The sequence below is a fragment of the Dipodomys spectabilis genome, unplaced genomic scaffold (genome assembly GCF_019054845.1).
Source record: "Dipodomys spectabilis isolate Male_0828 unplaced genomic scaffold, ASM1905484v1 ptg000783l, whole genome shotgun sequence".
NCBI lineage: Eukaryota > Metazoa > Chordata > Mammalia > Rodentia > Heteromyidae > Dipodomys > Dipodomys spectabilis.
Genome location: NW_024871460.1, coordinates 11,567,700 through 11,591,179, shown reverse-complemented (window position 1 = coordinate 11,591,179; position 23,480 = coordinate 11,567,700). Strand labels below are relative to the sequence as shown.

Genomic DNA, 23,480 nt, shown 5'->3' with positions numbered 1-23,480 from the left:
TACTTTACTTCCAGGATGCCTATTTTAAATTTATGTGTTTATTCACAGATAATGACTTTGGCAAGTAATAGATTTTTTATTCATGAAAGGGCACAATACCTACCAATTTTCTTATTGCAATTTTAGTCAATAAATGGACAAGACAGTGAAATAAACCTTGTATTTGGTCTGTTCTCTACAATCAAACATCAGATTTTAGTACCAAGAGGGCCTGGCTGGGATAACTATATGAAAATCACAAATGAGAAATTGAATGGAAAGCCTTTGTACTACCACTTTAATATAATAATAAAAAAGGAGAATCACAATACGACCTCTCATGAAAGTCAATGATTCATGACTTGATGCTAGCATTTGAAAAGGCTAAGGAAAATGGGTAAAAATGTGTAAAAGAAAGGCAAAAGAATTAAGCAGTATTATAAAAATATCAAATTAAAGAGGGAATGTACAGAGAAGAATGAAAGACAAAGACAGGTGCAAATTCATAAGACATGAACTGAGTGAAAGCTGAAGTAAAGATTACACACTTCCACAAGGAGGGTTTTATTTCTGAAACAAAAGTATCATAAACTGATCTAGAATACAAAGACTGGAATCTGAGATTTTGAAATAAAAGGACAATGTCTTGTGGGGACAAAAAGATTTCAAATAATATCAAATTTATGAATAGGATTTTATAGAAATAATAAATTTCTCATGTTGGCACATGTTCCACAGATGAAGCTCTTTGGATACTGAAGCCTGCTAGAAATAATGCACAAATCCACCAGCTACTAAAGTTCTTCCAGGTTGTTTAGAAGGAAACATCTTTAAAACCTACCCGAGGCCAGCTAAAATCTGGCCATCCCCAGTTGAGCATGTGCAAATGTCCACTTACATGGCAATATCTTTTCAATTAACAATCTCAAGATGTCCATGGGTCACTTTCATGAGCCATGATGAACACATATAAATTACATTCATACATATTTTGGATAATCATCTATAAAGTGATCATTTATAATATTTATGTTAAACAGCATAAAAGACCCTAAAACTTCCCTTTTCCTCATCCAATCCCTAAGCAGCTTCTCTTACTGGTAGCATGTGAAATACCATGATACTGATGATGGAACAGATTTGAGCATGTTTTCAGGCTCCATCTTGATCAGTCTTCAACAAATTTCCTTCCTTTTGCCAAACCAATGTCAACAGTATTGGCTTTGATTCATCAATGAATACAAGCCCTTCTTGGGTTTAATACCAATATATTTATTGGAATCAATTTATTTCTAAAATATTGCCATATTTTAAGAACTAAGTAGAAAGACACCTATATTTTATTATGATGCTCTTAAATATAGATAATATGTCATTTGGGGACTTGTAAAAGCATTAAGTCAATGTTAATTGTTGCTTCTTTTAACTAACAGAACCAGCAGAGATAATTTTCAAAAGAAAACACATTTTACAAAAGCAATTATCCATTTTTATTTGTTTACATTGCACTGAAAATTTACATCATACTTTTACAAAGTTTTTTTTCATAAAAATATACTTCTTTACAAAAGTGTATGCATTAATATAAGAGGAGTAGCCAGTTGCAGAAGAAACATTGTTTAAACAAGATCTTAAATGTATTAACCTTAACATTAGTGAATGAATCATTGTTATTGCAGTCATTTGAATAAACAAGAATAAATAACTGATGGCAGAAAACCTAAAACCGCATCCTGTCAGTAGAGTACAATGTTGAGAAAAATCATATGAATTTCCAAAACAGTGTATCTCAAAGTGGTTTACAAGAAATTCACTGAATGTAAAGATAGATCCAAGCAGTGTTCCCAAGTGCAATGGTTTCTCTTAGGCACTCTGTCTCATGATACAAAAGTGGAGATGGTTCACAGAGTAATCCATGTTTGAATGGGACAACAACAGAAATCACAGTGGGTACACATTTTTTCCCAGTGGGGAAAAAGGAAGATAATGGTCTATGAAATAAAAAAATGTGACCATTACTGCATGGTGGAGTCATAAATTAATGATCAATAAAATGCAAATTCCTATCTGAATCTGACAATAAAGACCCCTACTATATCTGAAATATGTTTTTTAAGAATAAGGATATAAGCATTTTTAGAAATATGAAAATTTGATAAACTCATAAATGTAGGAAACAAATTTTTATGGCCAATGTAATAAAAAGTTGTTTTTTTTTTCCCATTTGGTCATTATGTCAAGGGATAGAACAGAGTATGATTCTAACTTCCATTTAGAAGAAACTTGAAAGTGTCAAAAGCAGTGAATTTGAAGCTTTAACTAGAAGGATAATTAGGCCTAAATTAAATATAGTATATTGTTAATAGATTTTATATGGTCTTTCAAAAATATTGGAAGGATTGGTTAGAAAAGAACGTGGCAATAAGCCTGGTGGTTCCAATAACTGAAAAATAACCACCCTGATAGGTCATTTTTGCAAGTCAATGGCTACTGAATGACAAAACATACTTAAGCAAGGGATTAAACACTATCCTGTGGCTCATTGAACAATATGGTTTACTCCAAATAAGGAAATTGAAGAAAAACACAATGACCTTGCCATGTACAGAAATAATGACAAGCAGTCAAAAAGAAAAAAAGAAACAAGACACTTTAGTACCAAATTAGAAAAGTCAAGTTGGGGTAGACAGCTTTGTCTTTCCTGTGAAATCAATTATAAACTTTTAAGAAAATGACTCAATCTTAAATCTCCATGGAACTCAGAAAAACAATGCCTTGATTGACAAGAATGAATAGGGGATAAGTTGGTGGGAAATATAGACTTTTGGGTACAATGTTGCTCATGACAGTTGAAGAGAACTCAGTGACCTATTGACTCTTGTAAGTATAGCTCTTATTTTCTACCCTATATCTTTTTTTTTTAAACCCAGTCCCTCTAATATAGTTTATAAAGCACAGAAATACTGAGAGTGGATGCTCCTCCAATATATGCAAATAAGTTTATGTTTTAGAATAATCTCCTTTTTTAAAAAAGCAAATAAACTGTGAGTAAGCACTCACAGAGTGCAGCCAAATTTCTGTAAAACTCTCCACGCTAAACATGAAGAAGAATTTTGATCCAGTTTATGAAAAAGAAAAAGAAAACAAAAACAAAGAAAACACTCTTCTCTATCATTCCTCAGGAATAGGTGACCCAGCAAGTCCTGAAAAGTGTGCTTTGTTTAGCAGTGGACTAAATGTGCACTGTTTTGTGAGTCGATTTCCAAGATTTGAGGAAGGCAAAGCCCTGCTGCATTATACCATTGTGCAAACCGTGTTCAAGTTGGGATCAAATCGCACTGCCTTTCCCTCCACCGACTTGGCATTGGTGTCATACATGGGGTTCTCAAAAGCTGCTTGGCCATTGTTATTTTCATGAACTGAACATCCTGTGTACTGGGTTTTGGGTGCAGTCCTGTTGATGAGATGAGAACACCAATTAGTTATGTGTTCACTTTCTTCTAGAAACAGCAGAGTAGAGTTCAAACTCTATATTTCAGTTACTTCCTTAGTGGATAATGTCACTTAAAAGTACACTCAACAAATGCATCTTAATTTTAAAGCCTGAATGACTTATTGTTTGCATACACTGTATGCTTATATATGGTAACAAGAATAATCGGGCAAATATAAATGAGTTATATTAACTAGTTTAAATTTTGTTACAAAATAAGTTATTACTATCACTTGCATATGATATAAATACATTATAATAATGGACTGTATACTCATTTTCAGTAATTTATGGCTCATTAAATTTTCACTGAGTGTCTATTATGCGCTATGCATCATTGTAGGCACAATTATTTATATAATATATGTAAAAGCACATAAAGTTATTACTGATGGATTTCATATAGCAATGATAGAAAATAATGAATAAGTATTAAACAAAAATATTAGATTAAAATGGGCACTGGTGGTTCATGCCTGTAAAAGCCAGCCAGGGTAGAAAAGTTCATGTGACCGTCATCTCCAATAATCTACTCCAAAACAGCTGGCAGTGGTGTTGTGGCTCAAGTTTTAGAGCACTAGCCTTGAGCAAAAAGAAGCTCAGGAACAGAGCCTAGCCCTGAGTTGAAGCCCCAGGACTAGCAAAAGAAACAACAAAAATTGATAAGAATTATTATGATATAAACAAATATAGTTGATATAATAAGGAATTACTGGGATCCACATCAGGAAGACTGATTAAAAAAAAAAAAAGCACATCTAAGGAGACACAATTTATCTGAAACTGTCAGGATAGGAAGGAGCCAGTTCTGTACTAAGAAGGAAGGGAGAATTCTATGAAGCACAGATATAGACAACACAGAATGTACTTCAATTATTCTCAAAATAAAAAATACTCAATTTGAGTTTAGTATTATATATATATATTAGGGTGAGTTCAAAACTTTAAATATAGATATGATATGGCTGTACTAATATTGTGTCACAAAAGTAGTTTCCAAACAGTTACTGATGACTGGAAACTTTGCTTTTAGTTAACAAACATGTCTAGGCTCCACATCTAGAATTTCTTCATTTTTTTTATTTCCCATCTTGGGTTAAGACTTGTTTAGCAGTTCTTTTCCCCAAGTCCCACTGCATAATTCATTCATAACCCATTTATTTACTCACTTATACATCAGGAATCAAAGGTAAGAATTGACCCCATTTCTGGGATCTAATACTTAAAAGGTATGTGTCATAAAGTACATTTTAAAATTTCATTTTCATCTAATATTGTAAATTTCAACAGTAAGTCATAACTCCAATTTATTATTATGTTATTCAATTTTACTTTTTTGTGCATTTTCTGAATTTTTCTATATTTCAGATACTTTAGATTTGTATAAAAAGTGTTTCTTCTTTTTTTTTTTTAAGTGACCCTAGATCTTGAGAGTCTGAGGCAGAAGGATACTGAGTTCAAGGGCAGCTAAGGCTACTTAGTGAGACCCTGACTCAAAAAAATGTTTAAAAAGTGCTTTAAAAATGCATTAGGAAACAGTTAAATCTCAGAAGGATTCTAATTTTTTATTGATATAACCTAAGAACTTGGCTTCTTATGAGGTGTCCCTTCTAGAATAACTACTGAATCTTATTTTTCTCTGTTAAAAATAAATTTACAATAAAATCATACACAACAACATTTTAAATTTGGATTATAATTATGAAGATTTTAAAGGATTATTTTTCTCAATATTGATCAATAACTTTAAGCAAAATAATGAATCAAAGTTCCAAATATAAGCACTAAATCTACTAAATTCTAAAGAACATTGGACAAATTTACATGATCTTGAATTTGGCTAGCATTTCTCAGGCATGACATGTAGCACCCAAAGGAGAAAAGAAAAGATGAATTAGATTTCATCAAAACAACAAAACAAATATCCTTTTTACATCAAAAGATACCATATCAAAAGAACAAAAATGCAATCCAGAAAACACAGATAAGGAGAAAATACTTACAAACTACCTATCCGATAGAGGATTAGAGGGTAGACAGAGCAGAGAAAAACTCAACAGCAATAAGACAAATTACTTAACTAAAAATAGGTGAATTATTTGAACATGTTCTTTTGTTTAGGATATACATACATTCTTATTTAATGGAAATACTTCACATGAACTAGGATGAAAATAAAATGAATATAGAAACAGAGAAGTTCTGGGTAGGAAGCAAATGGAGTTGAACTCTCATTCATTGGATAGAAAACCAAAATGGAACAAGTGGTACAAAACTATTTAGTGCTCTCTAAATAAGTTTAAAACATAATTTGTATACCACAACGATTCAATTCTTGGACATATACCCAAAGGAATTCAAAATATGTCTTCAAGGACATAAAAGTCAGTAGACAAATGTGTATGCCTACATGATTCACAAATTATCAAATTTTAGAAACAATACAAATGCCCAAGAATTTACGGACACATTGCAACAAAACATATACTCATAACAAAGAACTATTATGGATTAATAGAAAGGAATGAGGTCCAGCTGCATCCTATAGCAAGGATAAAACTTGCAGACATTCTGCTAAATGTTTATGAAGCCTGATTCAGGGCACTGGTGGCTTTTGCCTCTAATCCCAGCAACTTAGGTGGCTGAGATCTGAGCATCTGGGTTTGAAAAGACCCCATTTAAACAATTATCCAGAATTATAGTAGTCTGAAGTTAGAAGTGAGGGTAATGAAAAGTGAAATGACTAGTATTCTCAGGGGGTTATGAAAACACTCTGTCACTATAGTGCATGAGTGTCATGTATCTACCTACCATTGTACAAAATGATAATTTTGCATTTTTACCATAATTTTAAAAAGTTGGCATATAAATAAACATACAAATAAACATAGTGATAATTCCTATTCTCAAATAAAGTCCGATATTAGCAAGGTTTATATATCTGCTAATTCATAATTATTCATAGATAGCCTAATATTAAATGAATAATTCTTAGAGATATAGACTGACATATACTGAAAATATCATTTATGCACAAAATTCATTTGTGTAATGAAGTTGAATTGACTCATTAACTATTTTTCCTTAATAAATATTTCCCTAAATAGTAGTGAGTTACATATTAAAGTCCTTCCAGACAGTGTTGCACTGTATAGAATTAATAGGTCTAAATAATAATGTGTATAGCCATTTACTTGATTTTCACAATTGCATCATAGTTACTGCATAATTTGTGAGAGGTACACAAGATGAATTGAAAGATGAAAATATATTAAATCTCTCTGCTAGGATAAAATCAGCTAGCATCACTATGTGAATAAAGAAGTCTAGACATAAACTTCCTCCCAGTTGCCTCCATACACCTGGCAGCAGACATGATCTCTTCAATTTAAACCCTAATGAGTATTTTGTGTCTAGAGTCTCATTATGAATAATGGAAAAATAGCATGTGAAACTAATTCTATATTGAGAAATTGGCAGAAAGATGAGGAAGGGTTAGGTTGTCTGCTAACACAATGTTGCATAGAAGGTTTTATAATGTGTATGTACTATCATAAAATGGGGAGGGGAAATAAATTTTCAGTAATTATGTACACGGATTTCCACAACATGGAAAAATGGAAGTGAGGATTTGAAACAGGGCAAGAGAGTTAGTATGAAAGATTTGTGGAATACTTATGGAGTTAGAAGTCTGTGTGCTTACCTTTGTTTATAAAGATAAAACCCAAAGCCTGCAAATATAAGTGCAAAAAAAGGCACAAGAATAGCAATGGCCACAGAACTACTATTTGTACCATGCGGCTGATTTGAAGAATTTGAGCCTTCTGTCATATTCAATCCTGAAAAATAGAAAGCAATTGATGAGAATAAAATAAACTCTTGTTATAATGGACTTTTAACTCATCAATTTATTGAATTTCAAAATATCTATCATTGACTCTTTAACCCACCAACTTATTGTTATTTTATATATATATATGTATATCTGACAAAAATTCCTTCAATTTGTTACAGTACTTGTTTTTTGTTTTGTCATGTTTGTTTTCCACAAAGTATAACCATTTATATAGTATCTAGACTGACCAATAAGTTTAGTCCTTGACTTGAATTTATATGATAGTGGAAAGACTTGAAGATAACGAAATGAATATATCAAGAATGAAAGAATGGTGTTGTGCTTTATGAATAAAGGTATAATCGGTTCTGTCATATCTAGGAATGTTTTCTGGAGGTAATAGAATGTGAGTTTTACCTTGAAGCTTCAGAGGATGAATGAATATAAAAGGAAGTAAAAACTTTGTAAGTCTGGAAATAGGAATATGGGTGTCATATTTGGGAATGTGAGATATTGACTTGGGGGTAGAATCAGAGGCAAAAATAATAAACTATAGCTATACTCAGGAAAGACAGAAATATTCTAAATATCCCAAACATATTCTGTGAGGGACAACTTAAGACATGATCATGGAAGGAGAATTTGGAGAGCACAGGCCACAGATTCAGGAAGAAAGTGGCAGTGAAAACTATGATTTAAAAAATACATTATTAAAGCTTTAACTAGAGCATCTGGAAGAAAAAAATGGGGTAACGTTTCATAGCTAAAGTCAACATAACTAGTTTCTGTGAATGAAAGAGGTTAGACAGTAGAATTCAATATTCTACTTAAGGCTGAGTAGCCAGGGTCATAAACTGATTTGGGAATACCTAACAGGTCTTTTTCAGAAAGTAACAGGTCCTATTTTATACACTCTGTTTTAGACTGTGAGGCTTCTGAGATCCTTTTGTAAATTCCTTGCTTCCACTGACAGAGATGTATTAATGTACCACTTTAGTGAATGTTTTATTCACACAATTTAAGCAGAACATCATATTAAAAGATCTTATTGTTTGTTTACAGAAAGCTAATTTCTCTTTTTGACTAAATTATACTCAACTAAGATACAACTGTGTCTGACTAGGAAATTTATCTTTGAAAAAAAATGCCTTTTTCTAAACCTTCTTTTTCCAGTGACTCGGTATATTTACACACATTTTAAGAGTAATGATTTATCAAGATAAATGTATGGTAGTAGGTTGTATGGCCTGTGTTTGTTATATCTGTAACCATGCCACAGTTTAATAATGGGAGACAGTATATCTCAGTAATAGAATATCCTAAAAGTTATAGTTCCTGATATGATCAAGAAAGATCACTGAATGCTCATTCACATGGTAGGAGAGTTGGAAATGAGAAAGACAAAAGTTTGTGTCTCCAACTACAGAAAATTTCCATACTTGCAAAACACCAAGACCCCAAAGGGGCCCATTAATCAAAGTTAGTTTTCTTCAACACAGTCTATAAGTTTTTCAAAGTATGCTATATTTCCAGGAGAGTAAGAAAATTGTAACAACATTCAAACTGAGAAAAAGTAGTATAGTTCTCAGGAGATAAGATAAAAAAATTTACAGTTTAATATTTCCTTTTATCTTCTATATCACTTTTTCTTCTTCTCCCTAGCTTAAGGGCAAGACAGCTTGTCATGTTTATTAGAAATTTGGTGAAAAGCTAAACATTGTAGAGAGCTGTTACATAGAAAAAGATGTCTGGGAGGAAGTGATTATTTACAAAACTATCAAATGTCTCAATACATGATCCTGACCATGAACAAATCAAAATGTACCAAGTGTGCTTAATGTACAGAATCCACTGACTTTCCTTATAACATCTGCAGTAATAAAGAAACCACATGAAAATCAAAAGTAATGCATTACCCAATCTTTGCAGTCCAAATTGTCCATAATCTTTGCCTTGAATAAATCCTTGAAATACATAAGTAGCTCCATCTGGCTCAGCAGAAACCTGAAATATTTGAAAGTCTTATAGCTATGAAGACCAGCTATAGCCATATTTCTTACCCTGAATAAATGCTGAATTTTATTCTGAAATGAACATGACATACTATACTTCTCCTCTATATACTTTTCCTCATCAGCTATTGAATACTCTTTGCATCATAAAAAGCAAAAGTAAAATGTACAACATTTTATGCTGTTGGTAAAAGGGCTTGTTGATTGATATAATCACACAGATACAATCGTAAGGAACTTATTATCCAACAGTGGTAGTCACATGAGATACAATCCTCATTCTACTGGTCACTTAAAAATTACAGTATAATGCTGTTTTTGTAGGTTAGATTGCTGTTTGTTGTATGGGTGCAATCCTTCCATAGCTCCAAAGCTTCTGGAAGGAGTATTCTTGTTATTTCATTGAATTTAGATTGTTCTCAAAATTGTGTTAGCAAATTTTATGTGAATTGGATGAATAATGGGTCAGTTGTTAGCCTATACCAATAAGTCTACAGAGTCACCTGTGTGTCCCATTATACTCAGGGAAGGTAGCCAGTCAGAGAATACCACATATTAGATGACTTTACCCATGAAAGTAAAGAACATGGAAGTCTTGAGAGGAAGACCATGGGCAGAGCAAGAATCAGAGTTGGAAGTGAGAGAAACAGGTAAATGTTGTGGCGTTTATCTTGGGAATGATGATATCATTTCTAAATAATATCAAACATATCTGAGGACACACTTGAAACACACTACGGAATCCATTTTACACTGATTAATGTTAGAATTAATGAATTCAATCTAAATTAAGCTGTTTATCAAAAGCATATGTCAGACAAACATGGTGATACACGCCAGTAATCCTAGCACTCAGAAGGCTGACACAAAAAGATTGTGAGTTTGAGCTCATTCCAGCTATATATAGCAAATCCCTGTCCCAAATAAATACTGTATGTCACCGTGTTGAAGTTGATTTCAGAGTTTATCTCAGCATTTTGTCCCACTGAGAGCTTTCAATTTTTCAGAAGAGTACATGGTTTGGTTTCTGCTACCCTTCTAGTCTCAATTCCAGAATAAGGCGAGAAGTAGACATAAACGCCATACCACACAACTTCAACCAGAGCTCACCCAGCTCACTGGACACCAAGAAAGAACCAAATACTTATGGTTGACCGTGAGACATTGTTGTCTCCATCTAATTCTACTTGTGCTGACAACATCATGTATCTTGCATTTGTATAAAACCTTATATTAAAAAATAAATTCTCATTAGAATGTCATATGATCTCAAAAGTAAAATAAAGAATCGATATATCTCAGTGATTCCAAGAACAAATTAGCAATGTGTACTTATCCTCAAGTTTGTACCTACCTACTGGCAATTAGTGATGTAAAATTCATAAAACTTAAAAATCACACATTTAAAAATACAACATACCAATTCCCCACAGCAGTTGGATGCTTCATCAAAGATTTGTTCCTTATTAAATAGGTATAACATTGTACTCTGGGATTTTTTTTTAAAGTGAAATATATGTAAAGAGAATAGATCAAACTCTAACAGTTTGAAGAATGAATCCATTTTTTTCCTACACAAACTAACCCAAGTAAACAACCAGAGTTCATGGAAGACCTTAATTATTCCCCAACTGCATAAATAAGGATGAAGAACATGCACATAGAACAGGAAAGAAAAAACCTTGGGTCGTTCTCCAGTCCTTGGCACTTGCGAATGCTCTGACCGTGAGCACGTCTTCTCCTGCGCAGTATGTTAATGTGAACTTTCTACTGTCCATTATCACTTTGGACCATCCATTCAAATATAGGACCAAATAGAGGACAGAGAGATTCCACAGTGAAGGTGCAGCAACTGTGCCTCCACAGCAAGCAGGAAGGGGGAATTTCTGTCTTCACAGGACATTTTAGGAAATACTTGGAATTTACACTCCAGTTAAATAGACAAATTGAATTTTCTAATTAATTTTATAAAAATGGTTTATGTGATTAAATATTAGTGAATGAATTTTTTGGTTTCATTGTTATTATTGTTTATTTTTAGAGACAGAGTTTATTCATTTAGGTCATGTTGTAATCAAGTACCTGATTCTGCTTCCTCAGCCTTCTGAATACTGGGATTATAGGCACACTCACCATTGCCCAGCCCCAGATATATATTTTACTCACTTTTTCCTTGATAAAAATCAATGAAAAATACTCCACAGAATATGCTACAAACCATACCACATTAAAAATAGAATCATCTAAGAACCCATTAACATTTGCCTTGATATGTTAGAATACTATATATGGATGCTAGCTTGTGGGAGTGCATTTATAAGTGTGTGTACACACACATGTGTGCTCAAATGTAGCCAAACTTAGAATACTTCTTTTTTCCTGAGCAAGCAGGAAATTTGCTATTAAAACTAGCAGCAAACTTTCAAAGACCTGTACTTACAAAGCCATCCATGGCCCAATTTTCTTCCTTCATTTTTTTCACAGAAGCATGAGGTGGTACTTTAATAAGATATATGTGCAACATTAGGCGAGCTTCCTGACTTTTATATATTCCTGTAAAAGCAAAGACATTTACTTAATCTTGTAAATAGTCTTCATCTTATTATCTTTAAGTCCTTATCATGGAAGGTCTGTAATAGGAAAAGAAATAGAACAAGGCCCATAACAAACAACTAATATTTTTCTTAAACCTGTAATGTACATTGATCTCTCAACAGGAATCTCAAATTAAATCCTATCTGTGGAATTAAAATACAATTTATACATCATTCCATGGTATTCCAAACCACAAAATGTGTCCCTCAAATAAGATTTAAAATGAGAAATCCAAAGCTCAAATTGCTGATCTTTTCTTGAATTATGAATTAGGAGCTGTCATTGTGTGGAGAGATTGTGTCAGGTGTTGCTGGAGTCACAAAATACGTAGTTATTGTTCTAATGCTTACAAATTTTATGAAGCTGAAAATGTAAGCAAACAAGTAAGTAAGCAAACGATGGATGTAAGAGGGATCATGAAAACTGTGCCAAGGGGACTATGTTTTGAAAAGTTAGTATGAATTTTAGTCCAAGAAGAGGAACACTAGCAATCGATGAAGAGAGGAAACAAAAATACATTCAGTGATACGTTTTCAATAATAAAAAATTCTAAGAATGGGAATAAACAGAGAGTACACACGTTTAATGGAATAGTAGAAAATAAAGCTGCAGAACAAAATTTTGTGATTGGCTTAAGTAATAAAAAAGAAAAAAATAAACTGCAGAATTGAAATTCTGTGATTAACATGTTATTTACCTAATAGTTACTTATAAACAAGGCCGCAAAACAATATAAAGATAATGAGACACAAGTCTTGATCTAAATTAAATTATAATCGTCAAAGACAGGTCATAAATGCATTAAAATAATATGGTGGCACACTGATATAATTGTCTATATATCAAGAAAGTGTGTAAAAGGCAATATAATTTTTGTGTATTTTTATTTATGTGAAACCATTTTTGAACTGTTCCATATCATATAAATATAGATCTGTTTGGATTAACATGTCAAGAAAACAGGAAAAATATTTATATTTCATTACTGAAGAAATCAATCATAAGTTAATTGAATTTTTCCTCATATAAATATTTTGCATTTATATTATTAATAGTGAACATCCTAAATATTTGCATATTAAATTTATTATTCTATTCAATTTTATTTTCAGTATGTTTTATGCCAGATCAGTAATATCAAATTATGATCATAATTGTTACTTCTAAAATTAAAAATTACTGCAATTTTTCATTTTGCTGATGCCATACATTATTATATTGCTCATAATTATCCTACATAGGCAAATATAATAATATGTAGCAATTTGCCTATTTAGAATAATTTTATAGTTATGAAATTTATAATACATATATTTTGTATTTGTAGTGTGAAATATCCTAATATCCCATTATTTAGAGATGTTAATTTCTAGCCATGTAAAAATTGTCTTGAAAATCTTTAACTTCAATATTTCAGAGTTTTAACCTAAGGATGTAACTCATAAAAGTTTGTATTGCCAGCATTGCAAGAAAACCCAAAACAAAATAAATAAAACACCTTCTTTTTTATTTTTGGTAAACTAAAATATATGCATCAATCCCCAAACCAGAAAAATGTTTCTGAACAAATTATAAATGTCATAAAATCAAATACCACCACTATTTTATGGTATAAAAGTGACTAATAAAAATGATGAAATCATCATGAAAATAAAACCTCAAAGAATTATTTTTGGTTTTCTACCTGACAATAGCAGTTCCATGTTACTATTGCTCAGTGTTGCATTAACTCTCCCAGTAGAAGCATTGAAGCTGGTCACCGTCAAAGTCATGGGTTGCTTCCTGCCTTTGAAGTTGTAAGAACCTTTCCATATATAATTTTGGGCGAACACATCATCAGGAACTATGAATAAGATGCATAAACCACATCTTTAAATTTGATGACTTCCTACATTCAAGTATTAACATCAATAGCAAGAATGTTTAGTTGACTGAACAATATGCAATGGTATTGAAAATGTATCTAAATAAAATAAATTGTGCAGACAAAATGTTATTTAGAATAAACCAAACATCATCAATAAAAAATTCCTTCTCTCCTTTTGTATAAATTAATTGCCTAATCCCAACTTTTCCCAGTGATTGACATGTTGGTTGTGTATGGATTACCAAACACGTAGAGATTTTAAAAGTATTCATTTTCCCATTAACTTTAATTCCATCATAAGATGTTATCAGCTCTAATGATTAATTTAGCTTTGTACATTGTTTAGTTAAATGCATAATTTTATCAACATGAAATACATTTTCTTTCTCAAGTAGCTATTCACTTTGTCAAGAAAATAGTAGATCTGTTCTAGTTATCATGACTTAGAGAAGTGTCAAATTCATTTACTAACCACTTAGCTTTGGGCTGGGTGTTCCTAATGCAGGTCTGGGATCTTTCACCAAGATTTTGGAACCAGCTACAAAAAAATGGGTTTTTACAAATGTTAATAAAATAACAGAAGAAGACACATGTGTACAGTGTTGACACACTGTAAATTTCATTCTCTGAGATACATAATTTTCTACAAAATGTCTTATTTGTTGTGGTAGCTCACTCTCCTGATCAGAATTACTATTGTATAAAAACCTTGATATTTATGCCCATCCTAGCTCAGTAGAAAGAGGTAGATTATTGTAATCTTATCAGCATGAGATACTTTATCATACAGGCGAACATTAAAGACAACTAGTTGCTTCCAACATAGATTCTGTTGCTGTTAAGAAGAGGTAAAACTTGTGTAAGCTTGAGATGTAATTATCAATTTTGTCAAAATAGTTACTTGGTGTAGTAGAAATTTTATAAGCTCAAAGATAAAATCTTATAAACCAGGCCAAAACCCTGTATAGAAAAAGAAATCAGGAATGCAATGGAAGGCTGTGGAAACTATAGTAAAAATATAGTAATGTCTTTTATTTTTATTTTTTTAAATATTTAAGCATTTTTAAAAGCTATATTTTTAAATATAGCTTAAATTTTTTTTTCCTTTTTATTTTTTTTTTATTTTTATTTTTTTTTATTGTAAAGCTACTATACAGAGGGTTACAGTTACATGAGTGAGGTTATGAGTACACTTCCTCTTGAACATTGTTACCCCCTCCATTGTTTTCCCCCTACCATCCCCTCCCTCCCTCCCTTCCCCGAGGTTCTTTTTTTTTTTTTGATTGTGATTAAATGATTACATAATTTCAAAGTCACAAGTTCATTCTAACTTCCCTGGAGCAAATTGTCTACCACAGTCTGTAATATATAACAGTGTTCACATGTTATATACCATATTTGTGATCAGCAGCATGGGGATATTTAGTAGTGGTTCAACCAGATGAGCGGGAGTTCTTTGTTTCTTAAGTCCTGTTAGTTTTGTCGTATCACCTAACCTTTTGGATTTAGCATCCACTTATGAGGGAGACCATGTACCGTTTGTCTCTTCGTTCTTGGCTTACCTCGCTCAACATGATTCCTTCTAGCTCCATCCATTTCCCTGCAAATGCCATTATTTTGTCATTTCTAATGGCTGCATAATATTCCATTGTGTATAGATGCCACAATTTTTGGATCCATTCATCTGTGGTGGGGCACCTAGGTTGTTTCCATATCCTAGCTATTGCGAACAGTGTTGCAATAAACATGGAGGTGCACGTGTCCTTGTATATTGGTTCCTGTTGTTCAGGGTAGATGCCTAGAAGTGGTATGACTGGGTCGTAAGGGAGGTCAATCTTTAGCTTTCTAAGGACCCTCCAGACTGCTTTCCAAAGTGGTTGTATAAGTGTACATTCCCACCAGCAGTGTAATAGGGTTCCTCTTTCTCCACATCCCCTCCAGCATTTGTCGTTGGCTGATTTGTGGATGTGGGACATTCTGACTGGGGTAAGGTGGTATCTCAGGGTTGTCTTTATTTGCATTTCCTTCACCACCAGGGATGATGAACATTTCCTCATGTGTTTCTTTGCCATTTTTATTTCTTCATTTGAGAAGTCCCTCTTTAGTTCCCTTGCCCATTTAGTAATTGGTTTGTTAGGTTTGGGAGGGATTAGTTTCTTGAGTTCCCTGTATATACAGGATGTTAACCCCTTGTCTGATATATTGCTGGTAAATATTTTTTCCCAATTAGTTGGTTGTCTTTCTAGCTTAGTTGCGATAGATTTAGCTGTGCAGAAGCATTTTATTTTAAGGTAGTCCCATTTGTCGAGTCTCTCTCCAACTTGTTGTGACCCTGGGACTCTGTTCAGGAAGTTCCTTCCTGTGCCTATTAGTTCAAGTGTGTCTCCTACTCTGTCCTGCAGTAGTTTCAGAGATTCAGGTTTAATGTTAAGGTCTTTAATCCATTTTGAGTTGATGTTGGTGCATGGTGATAGGCTGGGGTCCACTTTTAGTTTTCTGCATGTGGCTGCCCAGTTTTCCCAGCACCAGTGGTTGAAGAGGCTGTGTTTCTTCCATTGTATGTCTTTGGCTCCTTTGTCGAATATCAGCTGGCTGTAGGCCTGTGGATTTATATCTGGATCTTCTATTCTGTTCCATTGGTCTGCGGGTCTGTTTTTGTGCCAGTACCATGCTGTCTTTGTGATTATAGCTCTGTAGTAGAGTTTGAAGTTCGGCATGGATAGCCCTCCCATATTGTCTTTATCCCCTAGAATTGTTTTGGCTATTCTAGGTCTTTTGTTGTTCCATATAAATTTTTGGACTGTTTTCTGTATTTCAGTGATGTACGTCATTGGGATTTTAATAGGAATTGCATTGAATTTGTATATTAGTTTTGGAAGTATCACCATCTTTACTATATTAAGTCGGCCTATCCAGGAGCATGGGAGGTCTTTCCATTTCCTAGTGTCTTCTGCAATTTCTTTCTTTAACTTTTTATAGTTCTCATTAAATAGTTCTTTTACATCTTTGGTTAGGTTAATTCCTAAATATTTTATTTTTTGGGAGGTTATTGTGAATGGGGTTGCTCCCTTTATTTCCCTCTCTTCCTGTGCGTTATCAGTGTATAGGAAGGCAACTGATTTTTGTGGGTTTATTTTGTATCCTGCTATTTTGCCGAAGTGACTTATGATTTCTAAAAGTTTGGGGATGGAGTTTTTGGGATCGTGGAGGTATAGTATCATGTCGTCTGCAAAAAGGGATAGTTTAACTTCTTCTTTCCCTATGCGGATCCCTTTAATGTCTTTTTCTTGCCTTATTGCCCTGGCTAAGGGTTCTAGGACTATGTTGAAGAGGAGTGGAGACAGTGGACATCCTTGCCTTGTTCCTGTTTTTAGGAGGATTGGTTGTAGCTTTTCCCCATTAAGTATAATATTGGCTATTGGTCTGTCATAAATGGCTTTTATTGTTTTTAGAAATGTTCCTTCTATTCCTATTTTCTCCAGAGCTTTTAGCATGAATGAATGTTGAATTTTATCAAAGGCCTTTTCTGCATCTGTGGCGATAATCATGTGATTCTTGACCTTGGCTCTGTTGATATGCTGGATTACATTTATTGACTTACGTATGTTAAACCATCCCTGTGTCTCTGGGATGAAGCCTACCTGATCATAGTGTATTATTTTTTTTATGTGTTTCTGGATTCTGTTAGCTAGAATCTTGTTAAGGATCTTTGCATCTGTGTTCATCAAGGAGATTGGCCTGTAATTCTCCTTTTTGGTTGGGTCTTTGCCTGGTTTGGGGATGAGTGTGATATTGGCTTCGTAGAATGAGTTTGGGATAGCTCCCTCCTTCTCTGTTTCTCTGAAGTAGTAATGTCTTTTAAAAGAATTAAGGGAGGTGATTTCAATGAAGGATAGTTGAAAGAAAGAAAGATTGTAAGTAACTTCAAGAAGCTATCATATGAATGAGATTTCCTAGAAAAGTGTAGAAAATGAAAAGAACGAATGGCTACCTATGAATCTGTAGAAAACCATAAATAGAAAATAGAATTTTAGAAAGAAAAAATGAAGAATGAGCCAAATACCAGTGGCTTAAGACTTGCAACATTGGCAACATAGAAGGTTGAGATGGAAGATCATGGTTCAAAGCTAGCCTAAGTAGAAAAAACAAAAAAATCTCTATCTCCAATTAATGGCCTAAGATATCTGTACTAGAGGTTTGGTAGTTAGTAGAACATCATCTATAAGAATAAAAGCTAAACAAGAGCATGAGTCCTTGAGTTTAAATCAAAAGAGAGAGAGAGAGACAGATAGACAGACAGACAGACTGACAGACAGACAGACAAGCAGGCAGACAGAGACAGAGACAGAGAGAGGAAAAAGAAATAAAATAGATAACATATAACCGTAACTAGGAGGAAATAAAATAAAACTTAAATAAATAAAATAAAAAGAAACACTTTTTACTGATCTCTGTTAAAATCTTTGAAAAAATATTTTGTTCATGAAATTAAATTTTACTTAGGAGGAGCATATATAAGATTTTCTAATCAAGTAGTAGATTTCTATCACTTAAAATCTTTGAAAAAGAAAAAGCAAATGTTCTGGATAAGAAAGAACACCTGGTTGTTATTCATAAATACTCCAAGAACAAAGAAGAAAGCTTTATTGGTGATGTGATCAAGAACCCTGGAAAACGTTCTCTGCTACTTCATCTAGCATCATAGATTTTGTTCCAGAGTGGATTGTTCTACGCAAACAGTAGCTTAGAAAGGGCAATCCACACAGATGAAGTAAAATACCATAGCATTCTGACTAACAGATACAGAAATGAGCTTGTTCAAAATTGTACCACAGGAAACTATGACCCCAGAGATGCTTGAAGCAATTTTTCTTACTCTAATATTTTCACTAACATAACTGAAGAGAAGTCAGTTTCACATAGAATATGAGAGGATAACCTTACGAAACATTTTTGCAAACATAATTAGCAATAGTACAATAAAACATACTAAATCGATGTGGGCGCTAAATGCAATGGCTCTTATAAGAAGAGGGGAAGACAATATAAAAGAAGTCAGGTATGTGATCATAGAGATATAAATCATAATGAGACATAGCCAAAGGGAGCTCAGATGTCCATGAGCTGCCCATAGAATGGAACAATTAAGGCAAGGAAGAAACACAGAATACAAAAGTTCTGTTGACACCTTGATTTTGGATTTTAGAATGTTGGGTCTTTGGAAGAATGTTTCTGTTGTGTTCAGACTATGGGCTTCAGGAACTTTGTTATAGCAGCCCAGGAAAACTAATATACCTTCCTTAAAGAAAGAACTTGACAGAGGATTAAAGCCAAAAGAAAGGTCAACATGAAAAGATGATACAAAAAGATCTGATAATATTTCTGTGTTCTGGAATCCTGCAGCATCAATGCAATTCTTAACTTTGGAATAGGCCTACAAATTTCCCCTGCTTCTAAGACAATTTAAATCAAAGTTTCTTCTCTTATATGGAAGAAAGTCCTGTAAGTACAATCCATTGTATAGCTAAAACTTACCTTCACAAATAGGCACTTTTCCAGTCCAGGTATTATCAGATCTACATACTCTATGTTCTGTTCCACCTGCTAAGAAAAAGCCAGGCTGGCAGGTATAAATTAGAGTATACCCATGAGATGGAAGGTCCATTCCTACTACATTCGCATGAGCAGGTGTTTCTGGCTGTTTACAGCTGTGGGCTATGTCAAAGAAAAGAAAAGAATATTAATTTTCTGTAGATATGTTAAAATTCTAAGAGAGACATGATTTTTCCATGAGATGCTTATAATCATAGCAACTAATGAGGCAAAGACCAGAAGATTGCAGTTCAAGGTCAACCCAGGCATAAAAGATTACAAGAATCCATTTCCACCAATGATTATAGCCCAGTGTGAAGTGCTTGCCCTCCACATAGCTGTTGCAAGCACAGTGGCATGGCAGAGTGCCTCTTCTTCCAGCAACAAAGTGAAATCTACACAAGAGAATTGTGGTTCAGCATGGCCTGAATATAAAGTAAGACATCTATTTGGAAATGATAAAATAAATTTTAAAAAAGACTGCTAGGCTGGTTCGAGTGACAGTGTATGCCTAGCAAATGTGAAACCTTGAGCTTCTACCAAGTAGTGCCAGAAATGAAAACCAAATTCATTTTGAAATGCATCAAAAGATACCTTTTAGAGATATTTATGCCATAATATAAATATAACAAATATTCTACAGAATCAAAAACATCTATGTCAATATGTTGATGGCTCAAAGCCATCACTCTACTATTTGAGCCAGTTTCACCGCCATCTTTTTTGTACTTTATTAAATATCAGATTCTTACTGACTTTCCTTCCTGGTCTGGCTTTGAACTTTAATCCCCAGATCTCAGCTTCTTTGGTAGCTAGGACTACAGGTGTGAGGCATTGGTACCTGGTATCATTCATGTAATCTTTTGTCTCCTTTTCCATTTTTCCATCCACTTCTAATTCTCTGTTTCCACAGCACCTGATATTTAGTTCATCTGTTTTTATATAAAATTATTCCTTTCTCAACAGAAATAAATGTTTCAAAGTATTTTCCCTAAATAGCAGGCAGCATTATTTTATATATATATATATATATATATATATATATATATATATATATATATATATTATATACATATGCATACACACATTGTCTCTAAAGATGGTCTCTAAACCAAAGTAATTTGTGGAAAACGTACTTGGAAAAATTATTATCCACTTTTATCCTAATAGAGGTTCATAAAGCTATGAACAGTAGCTAAAATGTTTAATCGTATGTTAATAGGGATTATTTAATGTGGTTGCCGAAGTTAATTTATAATTTGGTTAGCTTAATTTTCAAGTGGTATGAATAACGGTGAGCACAGATCTCTCCCACTGTACTCTATCCATTACACTGCACATATATGCTACACGGTATGAAGATGGTATACTTATTTATATCATCATATCCTAAATGTAAGTTTTCAAGGAACTTCCATCACCTAGCTGTAGTCCCTAAACCTACTGTAAAGTGCATATGCTGAAAAATTCTCCTCTAAAAATTAAGCTATAATTAAATAATAGGCCATGCAGAGAGGTGAACAGATGTATCAGTGGAATGCTCTGCTGATTTTTGGTACAGTGCCCATCTTCTAGAGTGTCTTGGATCATTTGAATCATCTAAGACAAGGATAAATGTGCAGGGTTTATTTGAGCTTAAGTAAATCCTAAATTAAATGTGTTTGTAATTACAATTTCTACTCTAGCATAGTCAATTTACCATATCATTTCACAATTCAACACATAGATAAAAAGAGGGAAACAGAAAGAGGAAGTAGATAAAAGTAGTTGCCGACTGAAATTTATTTCTAATTGTGTATTTGAAAAGGTCATTCAAAAACTTTCAGTTTTGTTCCTATAATCTGTACAGAAAATGATGTCAAAGTGATATCAGTGAAGTAATTCCAAATTTCCAATAATCATCTATGATAGTTTTAACAGATATTTTCAATTTTCCTTACATACTAAGAGACTCTTTTCATACATTGGTGCAGAGGTATGAGACAAAGAAATTTTCAGAAGGAAATACACACACGCACACATACACATCTACTTTCACCATTGGGAGAATAAGGTACATATAAATTCTACCTCTTATAATAATCATTTCACACACATTATACTTACGTAGGCATTCTGGCTGAATTCCACTCCAGGTGAGGTCAGGAAGACAGGTACGTGTTGTAGATCCTTGAAGTAAATGTCCTTTTTTACAGTGGAATTGTACAACACTTCCTACCTACAGAACATTAAGAAATAAAAAAAGGTTACATACCTTTAAGTGGATTAAGAAAAGGAAAACATGTGCATGAGAAAACACTTTCAGCTGAAATTCTTGAATTTAATAATAGGATTTGAAGAAAATACCTGAAAACTAAAGCTAACACACAATGTGTGTGTGTGTGTGTGTGTGTGTGTGTGTGTGTGTGTGTGTGTGAGAGAGAGAGAGAGAGAGAGAGAGAGAGAGAGAGAGAGAGAGAGAGACCATATAACTAAAACTACATGATTTGCAATGTTTCTAAGGAGGTAGAATTTGAAGAGAAAAAATAAAGGACCATATAGTCCTCAAAATGTGGTCTCCAGCCAAATAGGAGTTCAATTTCAGCTAAGAATTTATAAATAATGTGAATCCCAGGGATATATTCCAGAAAAGGAGATTTTTAAGGTATAAACAACATGTATGTAATAAAAAAAACTTCATGTGAATTTAATGATCACAGATATTTGAGAACAGTTTGTATGAAAGTTAATAATAACATAATGAGCACATACAGAGTTATATATACATATATATATTTTTCTATTTGTATGTATCTATTATATCATCTGTTTGAGAGGGAAGTATATTTGAAAAGTTGGTATGAATGGTTTAAAAAACAGGAAAATTTAGGTGTTATATACAGTGTTAGAACTAGGACATAGTAAATGAACAAACTTTGAGTTCAAAGTAATGTGCTTGATTTTAATTCTGGATCTGACATTACATGAATAAATTACAGTCTTTTGAGTTTTAATTTCTTATCCATCCATATATATATATATATATATATATATATATATATGCATCCTGGGAGCAAATAAACTCTATTTATAATGGTGAATTTGGACCCATAAGTAAGGAAAGGAGTAGTTCTGAAGTATCAAATGTCAGGCTATAGATTGAAAGCTTGAAGAGGGTTAGTCCTATTTAGGAGGCTACCACAACCATTTTAGATGAACATATGGTGGTGATCCAGGGCGAAAAAGTTACTAACTTGAAATATGTTGTAAGGAAAAATCACAAAATATATCAGACATTTAAAGTTAGGAGACAAGATAAGTGCTATTTAGGATCTGATACTTCACATTTCCCTAATAAATGGACTCTGAGAATACTGTTTTATTTTAGAATTTATCATGCAGACCCTATGTTCTGTCTTCCTGTTTTGCAGATGAAGAATCAAGTTTAGTCCTATTCTTTCAGATTAAGAATATTTTAATTTTTTCAGACCTGTCTCACACATGTGATCCTAGTGACTCAAGAAGCTGAGGTCTAAGGTTTGAGGTTAAAAGCCAGTCCATACAAGAAAATCCATAGTCCCTTATCTCCAATTAATTACCAAAAAGGCAGAAGCAGAATTGTGGCTCAAAGTGGTAGAACCTCAGCCTTGAGCATAAAAACTCAGGGACAACAAGTAGGCCCTGTGTTCAAGCCCCAAGAGCAGCACACACAAGAAAAACGAACAGTTGAATTTTGATAAATTCATACTTAAAATAATACAAAGGTCTTACTGGAGTACATGGATGTGCATGTAGTTTCCTTTTATGATTTATATATTATTATTTAAGGGCCTAAAACACCATATGAAGTGTTTAACTATTTGCTGCACTTAGATAATAATCTTAATTAAAAATTGGACTTTGATGCATGATGATAATACACATAATTATATCATACATAATTATATCATGCATAATCACATTGAACTTGTCATTACCATATTTAATTTGGTAAGTTTAAATATAAGTGGAGTAAATATCTAAAGAGTTAGATTTTAAACAGTCCTTAACTTTAATATCTTTATGAAACAAACTTTGAATCATTGCTCAGAGCTCAATTTAAAGACAGATAAAACAGTTACTGAAGTA

At 33.1% G+C, this 23,480-nt stretch overlaps 1 protein-coding gene across 4 annotated transcripts in view; it reads right to left on the bottom strand.

Annotated features, from left to right (window-relative positions):
* Positions 1 to 1,445: 1,445 nt before the first annotated feature.
* Positions 1,446 to 23,480, bottom strand: part of Csmd3 (CUB and Sushi multiple domains 3) — a 926,836-nt gene continuing 904,801 nt past the window's right edge. For all 4 annotated transcript variants that reach the window (XM_042673149.1, XM_042673151.1, XM_042673150.1 and 1 more), the window contains 8 exons: positions 21,480 to 21,591; positions 19,317 to 19,496; positions 14,254 to 14,319; positions 13,599 to 13,757; positions 11,760 to 11,872; positions 9,224 to 9,311; positions 7,176 to 7,311; positions 1,446 to 3,433 (listed from right to left, as the gene is read on the bottom strand). In XM_042673149.1, coding sequence (XP_042529083.1) covers positions 3,274 to 3,433; positions 7,176 to 7,311; positions 9,224 to 9,311; positions 11,760 to 11,872; positions 13,599 to 13,757; positions 14,254 to 14,319; positions 19,317 to 19,496; positions 21,480 to 21,591 — 1,014 coding nt within the window. In that variant the 3' untranslated portion in view covers positions 1,446 to 3,273. The remainder of the gene's footprint in view (positions 3,434 to 7,175; positions 7,312 to 9,223; positions 9,312 to 11,759; positions 11,873 to 13,598; positions 13,758 to 14,253; positions 14,320 to 19,316; positions 19,497 to 21,479; positions 21,592 to 23,480) is intronic.